The sequence below is a fragment of the Chlamydotis macqueenii genome, chromosome 12, assembly GCF_036417535.1.
Source record: "Chlamydotis macqueenii isolate bChlMac1 chromosome 12, bChlMac1.mat, whole genome shotgun sequence".
In the NCBI taxonomy this organism is placed as follows: Eukaryota; Metazoa; Chordata; class Aves; order Otidiformes; family Otididae; genus Chlamydotis; species Chlamydotis macqueenii.
Genome location: NC_141567.1, coordinates 20,663,014 through 20,679,760, shown reverse-complemented (window position 1 = coordinate 20,679,760; position 16,747 = coordinate 20,663,014). Strand labels below are relative to the sequence as shown.

The 16,747-nt window shown below is 40.5% G+C and overlaps 2 protein-coding genes across 3 annotated transcripts; one reads left to right on the top strand and one right to left on the bottom strand.

Moving 5' to 3' along the window:
- Window positions 1–7,942, bottom strand: MCEE (methylmalonyl-CoA epimerase). Of its 2 annotated transcripts, XR_015259888.1 has the most exons (4): window positions 7,885–7,942; window positions 3,554–3,894; window positions 2,168–2,354; window positions 1–198 (listed from the first exon to the last, which is right to left on the bottom strand). XR_015259888.1 is itself a non-coding variant. In XM_086757284.1 (3 exons), exons 1-3 carry the CDS (start codon window positions 7,913–7,915, stop codon window positions 46–48), a joined length of 525 nt encoding a protein of 174 aa, XP_086613410.1. In that variant the 5' UTR covers window positions 7,916–7,942; the 3' UTR covers window positions 1–45. The 2 variants fall into 2 exon arrangements, 1 of the variants encoding a protein (XP_086613410.1); XM_086757284.1 differs by lacking the exon at window positions 2,168–2,354.
- Window positions 7,943–8,440: 498 nt separating this feature from the next.
- On the top strand, window positions 8,441–15,836 carry MPHOSPH10 (M-phase phosphoprotein 10). Its single transcript, XM_086757614.1, has 11 exons — window positions 8,441–8,545; window positions 9,367–10,024; window positions 10,487–10,635; window positions 11,052–11,226; window positions 11,512–11,653; window positions 12,044–12,111; window positions 12,825–12,962; window positions 13,185–13,295; window positions 13,538–13,645; window positions 14,049–14,279; window positions 15,632–15,836. Exons 1-11 carry the CDS (start codon window positions 8,469–8,471, stop codon window positions 15,779–15,781), a joined length of 2,007 nt encoding a protein of 668 aa, XP_086613740.1. The 5' UTR covers window positions 8,441–8,468; the 3' UTR covers window positions 15,782–15,836.
- The last annotated feature ends 911 nt before the right edge of the window (window positions 15,837–16,747 follow it).

Genomic DNA, 16,747 nt, shown 5'->3' with positions numbered 1-16,747 from the left:
GTAACTTCACAACTGATCTATTGTTTTATTTATGAATATTACAGCTCAAGCTTGTTCAAGTTCCACAAGGACTCCGTGGCAATCTTTGGGGTGAAGAAAAATCACAGGTTTGCCATGTGCACCTATTTTTGGCTCTTCACTCAATATTCGTATCTTTTTTTTCTTCAGTTCTGTCACAGCCGCTTTTATGTCATCAACCTTACAAAAGAAAAATACAGGTCACACAAATTAACATATTACATTGTATTATGCTGATTCTACATTTAGGAGCAATAATACAATTCCTTACTAAAATTCTAAATTCTAATATAATTCTTAGAATAAATTATAAAAGTTTTAAAACATCTAGTCTTAAAAATAAAAATCCTACTGAAGTTTGTATTTGTTATTTGAAGATTTTATAAAATATTGTTTAAACAGATTGTGCTATGTTTAAGAAATTACTAAAGAAAAATCCCTCATACATGAAGCCCATTGATTTTTTTTATGTTGTTACCTTTTAAGGACTCCATAAATAATCTAAACTCTGCACTGCTATTACTAAGAAGATCATATTGCTTTCAAACTGTCAATAACTAAAGAAGAATGCCTCCCTGTCTAATTGATGGCAGGACACTGACTCATTAGATGCTGGTGAAAAGGGAGGGCAATGGGCAGAAGGTAAAAGGAAAGGCCCTTTTAGATTTATATATCCTCCTTCTGAGTGGGTTCAGCTTCATAAAGTTTTCTAAGAAAAACCTTGGAATTATCAGAAATGCATGCAGAATATGACCTGGTTTTCCTGTTAAACTTAATTACAATAATAGCCTTTATCGTAATATTTCAGTACAGTTTCCTGCAGAAATACGTCATTAACAAAAGCATGTCTACGCTGTATAATGTGATGTTAAGTCTGATGTCATGTCATCGGATGGAATTTGAATTTTCCCAAACCTTAAATGCATTCATTCTTTGAAATAATAATATTAGCACTTGGTTTAGCAAATCCAATAGTCAATAATCAATAAAGACCTAGAATTAAAATAATAGCATTGCTGTTTTTCAAGACTGAGGTGTCTGGACATAACTTGGTGAATAAACTTGCATTATGCCATTGTAGGGAAGAAGGAAATACCTAGCTTTAATTCAGAGGACAGACATCAATTAATTCCCACTCATTTGCAGCAGTTTTGTTTGTGAAAATTCTGAACTCACTGCAGTTCTTCCAACACACAACTACCAGTCAGCTAAAAAAACCCCAGAAATGACTGTCAAGTTTTATCTAAGATAAAACAGCACGTCATGGGTGCCATAGCCCCTCCAGGTTGTTTCGCCAAGCAGAAAAGCCACTGCAGCTGCTGCTCCTGTCCAGCAGAGATGGCCAGAAGAGGAACTGTGTCTGGGCTCAGCTGGAATGAATTACTGCGTCCCCGAGGAAGCAGGGAGAGTAAACAGAGGAAAGCCTGTGGGTGCACCGTGTTAGGAGACGACTAGGCTCGGATTTCTCTCTTATTCTACCAAGTGTCCAGCATGCTTTTCATTGCAGGTATTAAATTCTATTATAGCTGCCCAGGAATAATTTAATTTATTTTTAAAATGCTTATTTTGTCTGAATTCTGTCTAAAATTTTCCTTTGAATAATAAGACATAAGGAAGAAACGAAAAGCATTTTGGTAAACTTGTCAGGCTTCCTCTCCAGCATGGAAAGAATTTTCACAGTGCAGCTTTTTGCAATACAGTTGTCCACAGAAAGATATTTCTACAAAATATTTTTGAAATTTCAAATGAACAATCAATTGACACTGAAGTTCTTCTACAGTTTTTCTGAAAACTATCTTTGCTCAACTTCAGCGGATGACATATCTTTGAAATTGTAAGATTTTCCATTCTGAGGAAAATGGGAAACTGAAGGAGGGAGGTTAATACCTTTTTAATTGATTATGGTAGAGACCAAACCTGTTTTCAGTCCCGCTTAAACAGCAGGTCAACAATGGATTGCTTTTTTCCTCCATGTAAATTAGTCTATAGTCTTCCATTGGTTTTTACATGGAGACAAACATGAGGGACTTAGGACAACCTTAATATTTTATTTTTTTAATATTTTTTTCTCTATTCACTAATAGAGAATCTATTAGTGAGTTACAAGACTTCATTTAGGAAAATCTGGCTGCAAGTAGCACTAGCTCACCTGATTAATGGAAATTAACTGCTAGATTATGACTTCTGGCTTGCTTCATCTGCTGTATAAAGTTATACATTTTCTTTTTTAACACAACACTTCTACGTTGTCCAACATGATATAATTAAAATGTCCCCTTCTTCTCAGTTTTCATAATTAACAGTATGACTTTCCTTGCCAGCCATCTTTGGTTTACCTGCAACAAGATCATCTCTCATACAACACGGAGATCTACATAAAACAATTTCAGCTCGTAACAAATATTTATTGAAATGTCTTAAAAGGGATTACATATACTTGAAACTCTTGGGAGCTTTGAGCTCTTTTGCTGAGAAATGCCTACAACTTCTTTTTCTTGTACTTATAAGTAAGTACCACTGGTCTTACAGGGGGCTGGAGTTTTTTTTTTGTCTTACTGCAAATCACTTCTTTCTTCTACACCCCCCATTTCCTAAATTCAGCTGAGGTCTTCCACATTCCTACAGCAGAACTGCCTAGCGATACAATTTAGGGTCAACTGGAACAGAATTAATTTTCTTATTCTTGAACATCTTGAAATAGGCAAACAAGGTAAGAAAAATTGCAGTGCCTGTGTGTATGCAAAATTTCTCAGTTCTCAGTGAAAGCATGTAACTGCAAACACTAATCTTTATAGATGTATTCTGAAAACAATTTTTACTCACATCAGTAATCCCATTACTTTTTATTATTATACTTTGCATGAATTAATAAAGTTTGCAAGACTCAGATCTATAAAGTATTAAAAACATATATCATAGGCAGCAGCATGAAATTTTGCATCAAACATCTACACTAAAACAAGAGTATACTAAATAAGATAACTACTTTGTATCTTGTGTACTTCCAGACCAATCTCTTTTTGATGGACAAGGAAGAACAGGACAGAAGAAAACTCTGGAGACTTTACTGCTGTTTGGTAAGTACAACTGACAATCTTTTTTTTATTATTTCTGTACACAATTATCAACTAAATATCAAGCAGGAAGAAACTTCTGAAAATCTAAATTATGGCTTTGCTTAAACTTACAGCTCCATCTTTTTCCAGTGTAGGTCCTTTCTATGTCAGGAAGCTGACACCTGCCAAACACTCTTCACAACCCCCTGGGCTCGTCCACCTTCCACACTGGATATTTAAGCCTCCCCTCCTCAAGTTAATCTTTATAGCATACAAGAGGAAAAAATCATCACATAGCTCATGCAATTGAACTGTGATTTCCAAAACAGAAAAAAGGCACTTTTAAGACTTCTTACTCACTATAAATTCTAACAAATATGACAACCTTATGTATTTTTCTTGACACAGGTCAAACCTATGAAAAATTATGCATCCTTTAAAATCTCTATCTTATTAGATGATATATTGTGTTAAAATACCTCAATGCAGATATGATGCATTCCTCCAGTCTTGTTTTTTTGCAGAAAGCTTGCAATGGGACTTTTCTCTCCTAAAGGATGTAGAAGTTCCAGCTTTGTATTTCCTAGCTCCACAAAAACAGTGTAGACGCCGTGTTCGGGAAGAGCAACAGTCTCGCTCACCTGCGCTCCTAACACATCTTTATACAAGGACTGAGCTTTCTCCAGATCAGGAACTGCAATTGCTACATGATTAAGTCGGCCCAGTTTCCACAAACAGCTTGGAATGTTTTGAGAAAAGGAATTCGATGATGACAGAGTTCGTACTGTGGGAGCTGAAGTTTGCAATCTGGTAAGAAGCCCTGAAAAAAGGGAATAGCACCGATATAATGCTTTTTAGAAACTATCAGTATCTGCTCTTTCCCCTTTTAATGAGGCCTATGCAACTCCTGTCATAAGCACACCAGCGTGCCAAGCTGAAGGTAGACTGAGATCAAGGAAAGAATTGCTACTAACAGCTCAATAATTTGTTTTCAGTTCTCCAATGATTAAGTCATTTGTCCTTCTTACTTTTCGCATGCCGTACAGGTTTTATACTTAGTTTAACAGATCTGTTTCCAGATGCTTAGAAATATTTCAGCTCTAAGTACTGTGAACAATGTCATGTCCAACTGACCAGTACCAATTTAGCACGTTATCTTTAAAGGGTCAAAATCATAACAGCTTTTTAAACGCAACTAGTGCCACTGACATCAGTGTGACTTACAAAAGAAAAATAATATGGTTGGTCTTTCATCATAAATGAAAGGGTAATTACAAAAAATATTGGATGACCATATGACACGAAGATAAGGGCTAATATGTACACAAAAGATGGAGAAGTCATGGAGAAATTCAGTGTCATGAAAAACTGCTTAGATATCTACAGAACTCTTCACCGACTGCTCTGACAAGGCAGTACTGAACTTTGCACTATCTGTGTCAATTTGCTGTGTTTGCTCACAAATAATTCTAGGGTTGCTTGTTTTTTAAAAATCACAGAAAAGGAGAGATAAAATGAATACTTACAGATGAATTACATTGAAAATTAATCTGTCAGAATACCGGGCTCTGGAGAGTTTGGGGGTGGGAGAGAAATTGTGATCACATCAGTCGTTTCTAGCACCAGAATTAGAATTAGATGAAAGGAGAAATTAATAAAAGCCACATTTTAATGTCATGCCAGTTTGCTTTAGGCCATGTCAGAATTCCCAACGCCTCAAGGCCAAGCCAGAGGCATCTCAGCAGTCTGGAAGTCTTTGAGGCATTCTTAGCTTTAAATTCACAAATGTGCTACTTTGCTAAGAGATTGTGCCAGGGAGGCACTGAGATTCTGGATGCTTTGCAATACACTAAGGATAGCCTGGCTTGCATTTTTTCAGACTCTTTGTAGTCCGTAAGGTTACTAGTAGCTGTAAGGTTAGTAGTCGCTGTAGTTAATCAGCCAGCTTCACTGCATGAAACTGAGAATCAGCACGTCACGGGAATTCAAGACTCTGCAGCTATCGGTTAATTTTTCTTCACAAAGACAGCTGATGCAGTCCTTAAATGTAAGCCTTTCTGAGCACTGTGCTGTGGTGGAAGAAGTGTTTGTGTGTATTTGAGGCTTAAAATTACAACATGCAATGTACATACTTCCAAAAACTTTGTATCACAAAAGTAAGTCTATTCTGAGTCCTTTGATAATACTAAATCAACATCCTACATTATTTCCAGAAACTTGTTCAGTTCTGCAAGTAACTGCCCTGGAGTCTTTCTTGCCAGCCTTTCACACAGTACACCCTGTCGTCTCCTTCGTCACAGCCAGAAGCTCTGGGCAATTCTTTTCCACTTGTTACCTTTAGGCTATCATACTGGCATAGCAGAACAACTCGGTATTTCCAAGTACTTTTCAACTTTTTACATGTTAAAAAAAAAATCCCCTAGCAACTTCTACACGGAAGAAAAATTCTTGTTTTTCAAACGTCTGTGCTCAGACTATTTTGTAGGTGGACCTGCTATCTAGATGCAGCTGTGTCTGGGGTGAACAAATAACTGCCTGAGGAAGCAACACTATGCAATGCTTTACAATGCACAAAGTAAGAAACATGCAGTATCTAGCTGGCATAATTAGAGGCATGGATAATTAACTAGACTAGAGTTTGACCAGATCACCAGAGTAAATAATGCGTTAAAAAATAAATTTTAAAAAACCACCCACCATACCGTCTTTTCTGTCCACTCTACCAAAGTAGCTCCGTTTCCTACAATGATTTCTGAAGACCAGATTCCATTCTTGCTGAAGCAAGAGATACTCATCCACTTAGAGGAGGTCAGTATTCTCCAAAAGAGAAAAATCCTTTGAAGGATAAGGACCGCTTCCTATATCACGTGTCATGTTTTCCAGAGCCTTTTATTGTTTCATTCCTTCTTCCAAACATGAACAAACCGCAGTTCAGTAGAAATACTACTAATGTAGATTTTTCAAGCAATCTTTACTGATGGGAAAGGCTAGGATTTTTCCCTTTCTTTTTGGCATCTCCCATCTAGAATTCTTGCTGTACTTCACACATGGCACGTGACTACATGGTTATTATAATTTAATTTGTATTTTGTCCATTTTCGAGTAAATTCACAGAAAGTAGAGACACAGACTGTTACTCCGCTATTACTGAAGCAATAGCAAAAATAATAGAAAATGCTATTTCTGTTGGGTTCTACCCTAGAAACATTTGATTTTTGCGGTGCTTCCTCTAAAGACAGTAGATTGAAAAAATGAAGTATATTCCTAGGATTCTTGCGAAGTCAAAGATGCTTAAATGCCCACTAATATGACAATATTATTGATGCTTCTCTCAATCTCCTCCTCTCATCGAATGGATTGGGTGGTAGAATCCTATATATTTTTCTTATAAGTATGTAGGGGCAGAGGACTCTTCAGTAGGTTTGTTTGGTTTTTTTTTTACTTTGCGCTATGAAATCATGTGAATTTATCCTACCTCTAGTCATATGTTCATAGAGCTTTGATTTTAAACCCATAATTACCAGTATGGATTGACTGAGATTAAACAAAAAGCATTTGGGTTTTTCTTGCATTACACAGATTAGTGACTATATAGTTACTTAAAATTCTAATCTTCTTCTAACCCAATAATCAAAAGATGACCCTGCAGTGAAAAAGAAAGCTTTTCAGCAAAGTTCAGATTGAAACCCCATCACTTTCATGTTTCAGGAAAGAAACGCTTGTATTTATGCCTCTATCACAAAACTAGTCCTATTAACTGTTGTGGCTAAATTCTTCAATCACAAAAGCATTTCTCCGCTGACTTACAGAATTATTGAAGTAATTCTCAACTTTCTCCAATGTTAAAAAAAAAATTATCTTGTTGCTCCTCATCCAACTGAATCCAGTCGTGTTCTCTGTGAGGATGTTACACAACTGTGGGTCGCGGTAAGAACCTTGTCACTGGGAACTGCTCTACTGCCAACCATTTTGGGTTGAGAAAAGCTCCCTAGCATGGAGAGGATGCTGTCGCCATAGGCAGACTGGCATACTGGGCTCTCTGGACCCAGCAGAGAAAGGGCATAGTCTGGCCATTCTGAAATCCCAGCAATTTCAAGGTGGCGTTAGCATCTTGGAAACTTTGCCAGCCAAGGAGGCTTAGGTCATTCATAGTGCTGCTCTGCTCTGTGCTGGAGGTGGCTTTCAGGAGTCAGAAGGGCTCCACGGTTCCTAGGAGCTGAGTCTCACTTGGCTGCAGCTCTGGTTTCCTCCATCAAAGTGCAGTGACACAGAGGTGTTTTCATTCCCAGTACGGCACTGATTGACCACGGGCAGCACCGAGGCTCTCATTCGCTTTTCTCCTGTGTCTATGGCCACCAAATAAAATAGTGTTTAGGTACGGCGAGCCTACCCTGTCCTTACTTACTATTAAAAGAGCGAACAGTGCAGATAATGATAACGGACGGGAATGGTTTTGCAGTTGCCCTCCAAGTTGTACCTGAACAGACAAGCTCCTCCTTGCGCCTTAGGTTAGGAGGGTGCTGCCCAAGTTTATTCTAAGCCAGACAATGGCAGTTGTCAATATGTCTGTCATCTGGATCAGAAAACCTTAGTTTTATTTATAAAAGCACTTCTGTGTTGTTCTGGCCTGTAAGGCCCTGACGGAGCCCCTCGGGCCCGCTCCCGCACCCCAGGGCGGGCAGAGGCGGCGCGATCCCTCCCCGCCAGCCCCCGCACGAAGCGGGACTGCCCGCCGCCGCGGGGCACCGAGGCCCCCGGCCGCCCCTCACCCCACCCCGCCTGGCCCGGCCCGGCCCGACCCCCGCGTTACCGGCCGCCGCGCCACGCAGGGAAGCCGCCATCTCGCCGCCCCGCCGCTCGCACCCAGCCCGGCCGCGGGCAGGCGGGGCCTGGTGGCGGGGGAGCGGCCGCCCTGCCTGCGGGGGGGCGTTGCATCGCAGGGCTTTGCTTTCTGTGCACCGAAAATGCTGCTTTTCTCTTTTTTTTTTTTTTTTTTGGTAGGAAGGAAACATGAAGGCGGCAGAGGAACGGCAGGGGCAATAGCAAGAACGACGTTAGAAGGCTGTCACAGCTTTGGACCAGGTGCTGAAGGGCACTTTATGGAAAACATGTGATGTAAAGTAACAAAAAAAAAACAGTTGAAGAAGGCCGGGCAGTGCTCGCTAATCGCGCAGGCCGACAAAAGCTGCGGCTGGCAAGCAGAAATGATTTTGGCTCGGGGGGCGGCCCGGGGCGCGGCGGCTCCCGCCGCTGTGCGTGTGGGAGCACCGCGGGGCGGAACTCCTGTGTGCGGAACCTCAGCGCCGGCCCGCGGGAGTCGCCCGGACCGCTCCGCCGGCGGCCCCGGGGGGGGCGGTGTAGGGTTGCTCCACACGCGGGGCGGTCGGGGGGAAGATGGCGGCCGTGAAGGGGCTGGAGACGTGTCTCCGGGTGGCGGGCGCCGCCGCGGCGCGCCCGGAGCGCTTCCTCAGGTACTGCGGGGTTCCCGGGGGCTGGGGGGCCCCCCAAATGCAGGGCTGTGTGTGCGCACGGAGGGCTCCGCGGTTCGTGCGGGCCTCAGTGCTGTGGGACGGAGGGAGGGAGGGAGGGAGGCCTTGTGGCGACCGGCTGCCCCCGGTGCCGCAGAGCTCTCCTGAAACGGGCTGCTCACAGCGTCGAGACCTGGCTGGGGCTTCTGCCGCCGTATCCTATTCGTCTCTTCAGCGTTCGAGAATTGGGAAACTGAGGTTTCTGTTTCTGCTAGCTTTGTTGAAGAGTTGGTAGCTCTAGAGAAAAAAAAAAAACCTGGAGGAAACTACTCAAATACAAAACTCGAGGAGTAAGGCAATTACCTTTTTAAAAACAAGGGTCTGTATCTTGGATGTTTGAGGTGTTTGGTGATATACTATTTACTTCCCCAAAACGTCTGGAGTGCTTAAATAGGATGAAGATATAATTATATGCAAGTATGGAAGGGTGGGATGTTCTGCCCAGCTGCTACTTCATACACACAGCGTAACGGAGCTGAAAGGGTCACTAATTATAATGTCTTTATTTCTAGGAATGTTTAGTCGCAGTACTCCAAGAGATGTGTAGAAAGTTAAGCAACAGCAGTAACTGTTGAAAGCTGTTATTCTGTAGCACTAAAATACCTCAGCAGATACAAAAAGAGCTGCAGTGTGACCATGTAATTATCCTAATGGAGGGTGTAAAACAGATGAAAGCTAGTAAAGTCTGTGAAATAGAAAATACAAAATTAATATTAACTGTTGTGCCTTTTAAAGCTCTTAGCTTTTGTTTTTCCTGCTCTTAGTGTGCAAGATGGACTGGCTGCTGACTTCAGAGCATTAACAAAGACTCTCTATGATCTGAATAAAGCTCTGGGAAGTAATATAGTTCGTGGGGGTCCTCTAAAAGAGCTGGTGATAGAAAATTTTGATGAAGAACAGATTTGGCAACAGCTAGAGCTCCAGAACAATGCAGTTCTCGATTTCTTCAAGAAATCCGTTGCAAGGGATGCTGAGGATGAAGATCTTTGCCTTCTCTCAGACCGTGAAGAGGATGGCTCTGATGCAGAGACCAGCAGCAACGACGAGTTGGAAGACAACGTAATGGAAGCAGAAACTGAACAGAAGAATGTTTTTACAAAAGAGGAAAGTAAAGCTAAAGAAAAGCAGAGTAAACTCAGGGAACGCATCACGCAGAAATACAGTGATGAGGATTCTGATATTGACTTTGATATTGAGGCACTGGAGCAACAAACTAAAACAGCCAAGGAAACCACATTGAAAAAAATGGGAAGAAAATCTATAGTGGATGACAAGTTTTTCAAGCTGGCTGAGATGGAAGCTTTTTTAGAACATGTAGAGAAGGAAAACAGGGAGGAAGAGGAGGAAGAGGAAGATATTAATTATTTTGAAGACATAATCTCAGATGATGAAGAAGAAGAGTCTGAAGAAACTCTAATCAAAGTAAGAATAGCAGTCAATTGATTTTCTGGTCTTTTTTCATTTAAATCAAGATCTGATACCCGCTAGGGTGGTTATAAATTGTTGAACTATGAGCAGAAGCTACCACGTCAAATTTGATTAGGTGACGAATGATTACATCTGAAGCTTTATTTTAGTAATATATTTGAATATCTGGTACCAAAATGTCCTAGTGTAGAAGAACATACTGTCCTGCTATTCCAGTTTCTCTTTAGATGAGTCTTGGGCTCTTGCATGAATGAGGGAAGAGCTAGTATGTCAGAAGAAATAAGTGGCCTTGCAGAGTGGGTGACCTAGCAGATGAAAAAGATGTGTCACTCGACATTGACATCTGGCAATTCGAGATCGCTGAGGTGACTGACTTAGACTTATTTCAGTCTTAACAGTTGGGGTTTGTTTTGATGTTTTTGGTTTGTTGGTTTTTTCCCCCTCTCCCCTTCTTAGCCAACTAAAAGTTCTAGAGACCTGACCTACAAAGATTTCTTTGATCCAGTCGATGACAATGATGATTTAGTAGCTAATGGTGTTGAGGATGATCAGGAAGAGGAAGCAGACAGTGCTATGGAAGAGCAGAATGAAGAAAGCATGTCTGAGTAAGTATACATGCTATTTGCAGTTAAAATGTCCTTGTGATTTTACACTGAGGTGAAGCAGAAAATAAAGCGTGAATTCCAGGCTCGCTTTGGTCGTGGTTTGCCGTTTCCTGCTGTGTGTTCATGGTTTGCATTGTCACTTTATTTAAAAAGTAGTTTATTTACCTATCTTCTGAGTATTGTCTGTTGATATTTATTTGAGTAAATCATTTAATAGATGCAACTTCAGTTTTTGAAAGTTATTTTTAATGCATAGAAGTTTCTCTAGTGTCCCCTTAGGTTTCAGTGAAAGCCTGTTGTCTTTCTTAACTGTGGCTTAGTTGTAACAAGTAAACATCTGATGGCTAAAATGTCTTCCTGTCAAAAGTTACAGAGGCTTTTCAACCTTAATTTTATTTTAAATTTTAATGTTATAGGGTGGAGGATATGAATGAAATGATCATGGAGAATATGAGAAGTAAAGAAGCCTCTAAAAAAGTTACCTTTAGTTTGCCAGATGAGAGCGAAACAGAAGATGTTACTGATATGCAATTAGAGAAGGGCATCGATCCCAGTGAACCAAAGTCTTCTTTTGAGAAGAGACAGGAAAAGGTAATTTGTTTTTTTCTTATTTTGCTAATATTTTGGAACAGTGGCCAATTTCTTTTTTTTAATGCTTGTGTAATTTGTTCGAAATCTGGCAAATACAAGGTGGCTATTTACAAATTAAGGAAAAAAAAAAAAAAGGGACTTATCTACATCAGGTATATATGCAGTCATACATTCCCTCATCGTGTGAGGATGAGTTAGAAGTACCTGAAATAATTATTAATTTCTTGCCTGGAGTTTCCTTGGGAGTTCTATGTTTTAAACTTCTTAGGAAATTGTGTTTTTCAGATGAGCAAAAAAATAAAAAGTTTAGAAGAGGAGTTGTTAGAGGAGAAACCTTGGCAGCTTAAAGGAGAAGTGACTGCACAAAAACGACCCGAGAACAGCCTTTTGGAGGAAATGGTACTTTTTGACCATGCAGTCCGAATGGGTAAGTAGTGAGAGAGGCGTGTTGCATACCATGTTGGGGTTTCTTCCCTTTGACCTCGCTGAAAACACGAGCAGGGTAACAAAACACTAAGTTAAACTTCTTGGTGTGTTTTCGAGGTTGTGCATTTTCGTGGTGGAAACTACAGGAAACAATCATCATCTTTGTTAATTTTTTAACTTAGCTGAAAGTTCATTAATTCAGTGGCAGATTTACATACGTAGTATGGTTAGTCGCTTCAAGGTAGAGGAAAACATAATTAACTTACTTTGCCTTCCATTACTACATTTTTATGAAGGCTTTACTTTCTTTTTTTCTGTGGTTATTCTTCGTGGAACAAAAAGTCTTGCCGGAGAAACATTAATCTTAAAATTCTTCTCTTTCTTTTCTCAGCACCTGTGATCACAGAAGAAACTACTTTTCAGCTTGAAGATCTCATTAAACAGAGAATATTGGATGAGGTTAATATTATCTTACTTATTTCTTCCTATTTTGTTCATAGACTTGATTCACAGGGCACATTCCAAGGATGAGTTTGAAGCTCTTAAAACTCTGGGTATAGAGTTACCTTAATTCATTCCCACAACGGGTTGTTTTATTCTTTTACATTAACGAGTGTGTATTTAAATTTCTAAGGAGCTCTGGTTTTACATGCCTGTTATATGCTAGGCTTTGGTGTGCTTCAAAAAAATGAGTGTTTGCAGATAAAACTGTGAGGAGTTTATTTGGAATATATTGCCAGTCGGTAAATTTTGTATATTACCGTAACTGTAGCACTCTGAGCATTCAGAATTCTAAAACAAAACTCAGTTGTTTATTTCATTTTACTTAAAAGCCACTAATAGAAGATTTGTATCTCACAGCTTGTTGAGGCTTATTGTTAGTTGGATTTTATAAATGGTGCATGTGGGGGAGAGTATTTAAGTACTTCAGAAAACTACACATTTGTTGCACAATTTTTGCCCTGATCCACTAAAAATAGGCACACAAGCTAGAATAGTAAGTCTTCTGTTACTTTTTTTTCGTCCAAATGGAAGTGTGAAACTTAATGAGTTCCTGGGAAGCCATACTAGTTAATGTGTCAGATAAGTAATAAGAAGAATGTTCTAAACAAGCTGTACCATCTGATACTTGGCTGCAGTTGCATTTGGTCATTAATTTGTTACTTCCTCAGGCATGGGATGATGTAGTACCGAAAGAAAAACCAAAAGAGGAGGCTTTTGAATACAAAAAACGTATCACTTTGGATCATGAGAAGAGTAAACTGAGTCTTGCTGAGATCTATGAGCAAGAGTACATGAAACTTCAGCAGGTAACTTAAGCCATGCTCTTCCTTTTGGTTGGAAGTTCACGCCACATAATCTTATGTTCACACTGCTAACTGTGCTTTCGGCTTTGTGGAAGTACTGCAGTCTTTCTCTGGGCGTTCACCGGGGAAATGGCTCTGAATTGTATATTGTGGTGTTACCAGTCTTGGTAAAGTAAAATATCTTTTTATGAATGGTGTTGCAGTAACATTGTGTTATTAATGCAGAAAAAGACTGAAGAGGAAGAAAATCCTGAGCACAAAGAAATTCAGGAAATGATGGATTCGCTCTTCCTGAAGCTGGATGCCCTTTGTAACTTCCACTTCACACCTAAACCAGTACGTACATAAGCTTCATAAAGCTGGGTTTTTTTCCTGCCTCTTTTAAACTAGATACTTTAAAATATATTTGGGAAATGGAAAGTAAAGTAAATACTGAGTGTTACTGAGCTTGTTCTCATTTCATATTAAGTGCACTATAATTGCCTGTAAACAAAACCAAATTATTTGTTGTCTTCGGTTAGCTGTAAACTGCTGTGAGATGGTGTGCTCAAGTCTTGAATCTGTTTCCTTATTTCTAGCCTGTGCCAGAAGTTAAAATAGTTTCAAACCTTCCAGCTATAAGTATGGAAGAAGTAGCACCTGTTGCTGTTAGTGATGCTGCTCTCTTAGCACCGGAGGAGATCAAGGTAAATAGAAATAACAATCACAGAAGGATGTGGAGAGGATCTGCACTGTTGATGGAAGGGTGTACTGGCTGCCGGATCAGAGGGAGAATTCTGCCCCCTCCAACCCTGGGTTCCTCACTTTGTGGACCTTGCCTAGCATTTTCCTGTTGGTTGCTCGGGTGGGGAACAGGGTCCTTTTTTTTTTTTTTTTTTTTTTTTTTTCAACTGGAAGGGAGGGAAAGGGTTAATTTCATTTGGCTACACTATGCCATAATGTTATACTTCATTTTTGTTCTTGATTGTTGTCATCGCCCTGAGCCAGCTAAACACTTGAAATCATGGAAACGCTAAGACAGATTTGAGTACTGTGAAATGAGTCTTTTCTTTTGCACTCTTACGGACCTAGAGATCTTGTTCTCTTTAGGAAAAGAACAAAGCTGGTGATGTAAAAACAGATGCAGAAAAGACTCCTACAGACAAAAAACGAGAAAGAAGAAGGAAAAAGCTTCGTAAACGTATGAAGCGAAGAGAAAAGGAGAGACGGCAAAAGCTTCTTGAAAAGATGAAACCAGAACAAGGCACAAAACTTAGCAAAAAAGCTGCTGAAGCAACATTAAAAAGGCTTACGAAAGAAGGCAAAGCATCTCTGCTCAAGGTAAGTCTCTCTTACGTAGTCCTGTGTAACTTTGAGCTTCCCAGCTAAAGAATATTAAAATCCCAAGGACAGATAATATTTAGCTAGAGAGAGAATGACAAAGTGTAGGGTTTGTTTCCCTCCCGTCCCTCTTGACACAACTAACGTCTCCTAATCTTTCTCCATCCCCTCAGAAATTCTTGTACACCGGTAGTAAGTGTATCTGCTTGTTTCTCTCTGAGCAAATGCAAACGGTAAATGTGGCTGCTGGAAGGGAAGAGGTAGCAAGAAGAGATGGGAAGGGCAGATGCGTACTCTTTTCTTTTTTCTCCCACCCGCCTTTCCCCTGTGTTCTGTTGAACTGCGGTTTTGGAAGGACTGTTACAATCCTACTTGTAACTGTCGGATGCAAAGTAGTGTTGAATGCCTTTTTAGTCCTGATTTTGCTGATTATTCTGACAGCATGATGTCAGTATAGAGGCCTGAAAAAATACAGCTCTGGGTACACTTTGCAGTGACCTCCTTGCATATTTATGTTGGTGTTACTGCTTTCGTTATGAATAAATCATACCTGAACCGTTGTTGAAACCTTTAAAGCTTACTCACAGGATGAAATACATTTGAATTTGTAAGCACCTTAATCTTTAGATATGGAAAAATATGAAAAAAACTGTTTGATACAATGACTTTATATCAAAGTATATCCGCAAAGATGAAATTATTAGTTATCAAATTTTTATTTATTTCAACATTCACAAAGTGGTTTTCCTGCAGAGACTGAGACTTAGGCTCTTATTTCCTGCATTTGAAACGTTCCACTTGATTAAGTGGGACTACTTGCATGCGTAATTGAGGATGAGGTTTTTATTTATTTCTTTCTAAGCTTTGAGTAACTTAAGCTGTATCAAAATAGAATATTCCTATTTAACTGCTCCTTATTGTGCAGCCTTCTCTATCATCTCATCAGATTACTGTTTTATAGCACGCAAAACAAATCGAACTTGTGTACCACCTGTGATGCCTTAGAAATTAAATTTTTATCGATCTCTGAAATTTTGAGGTATTCAAAACTATTAGGAAAAATAACTTGCTTCCTTCTAAAATGTTTGTGTCTACCTTTTCAAAGGGAGAGCAGAACACAAAATACAGATATGTAGTTATAGCTCATGACGTGCAAGGATCTGTTCTCAACGCCTGTTCATACCTACCATGCACATTGCTCTTCATTTCTTTAGATAGCAGGAGTGGTGTAAGAATGCAGTGAAAAATTACCAGATTTTTTTTAATGTCCAATACCATTATACGTGAGTAACTAGTAAGTAGTATAATGGTCGTGTTTGTACTTGGTTATAACATATTTTCTCTGTTGACAGGATGAAGGTAAAGACAAAGTCTTGAAATCATCCCAGGCCTTCTTTTCTCAACTACAAGATCAAGTGAAAATGCAAATCAAAGATGCAAGCAAATTAAAGAAGAAACCGAAGAAGCAGAAAGCAGTTTCTGTTCATAAACTAAAATTGTAGTTTCCCTTTTTGTATATGTTGCATCTTGTATATGTTAAAATGTTTCTTACCCGAACGCTCCATTTTTGAGTAGGTTTTATTCTGCGTTGATATTTCAAATGTTCTGTGAACTTCTAAGTGATGTAAAGACACTTTCCTTCAGGTTTTACTTTTTTTCTGCTGTCGAACTCTTATTCCAAAAAGAAAGCTTGCTGCGGGTAGATACGTAACGATGTAGAAGACTTGATATTTGTGATTTGACCACGGAGTCTCTGAAATCCATAGTGTTTGTGTCAGCTGTTGTGATCGCTCCCTGTGTATTGCCGGAATAGCTGCAGTTATTGAGGAACTTAAGATGTATCTTGGCAGTGTAAATTGAAACTTATCTTTTGAAAGCATGACTGTCAAAGAGGGAGGATACAGGAGCTTCTTCAGCCTGCAGTAACTCAGAGTAAGCTAAGGGTGTGTCTTAACCTAGAGGGTATTTCTCAAGGTGGAAGTACTTCAGTAGTTGCTCTTTTCTGGGCTGAACAAAAACCAGAGAGTGCCAGCTGGTGTCCCTCCAGTTCCCCTTCCTAAAGGAAGTTAACAACTGTTTTTCACCCTTTATTGTCAAAGGAAATTTTACAATATGTTTAAAATACGTAGGCCGTAGGCTTCTCTCGGCGTGCCGAACCCAGGCTCGGCAATCTGCTGGCCAGGCCTGCGCGCCGCCATGGGCGATGCATTGCGCTGGCCTGGCGGCGGGGCGGGCCCGCTGCCGCGCGGGGCGGGGCGGGGCGGTGCGGCGGAGGGACGGCGGGCCGCGGCGGCGGTGCGCGGGGAGCCGCGGGGGCGTGCGGCGGGTGGGCCCGCGCGCGGGGAGGCGGCGGCGGGAACGGGGTCGGAAAGCTGCGGGGAACGGGCACGGGCCCGGGCGGGGGAACGGAGGCGGCGACCGGCTGTGCTGCGGCTGTGCCTGGCCCGCACAAGCGTGAAAGCGGGCAG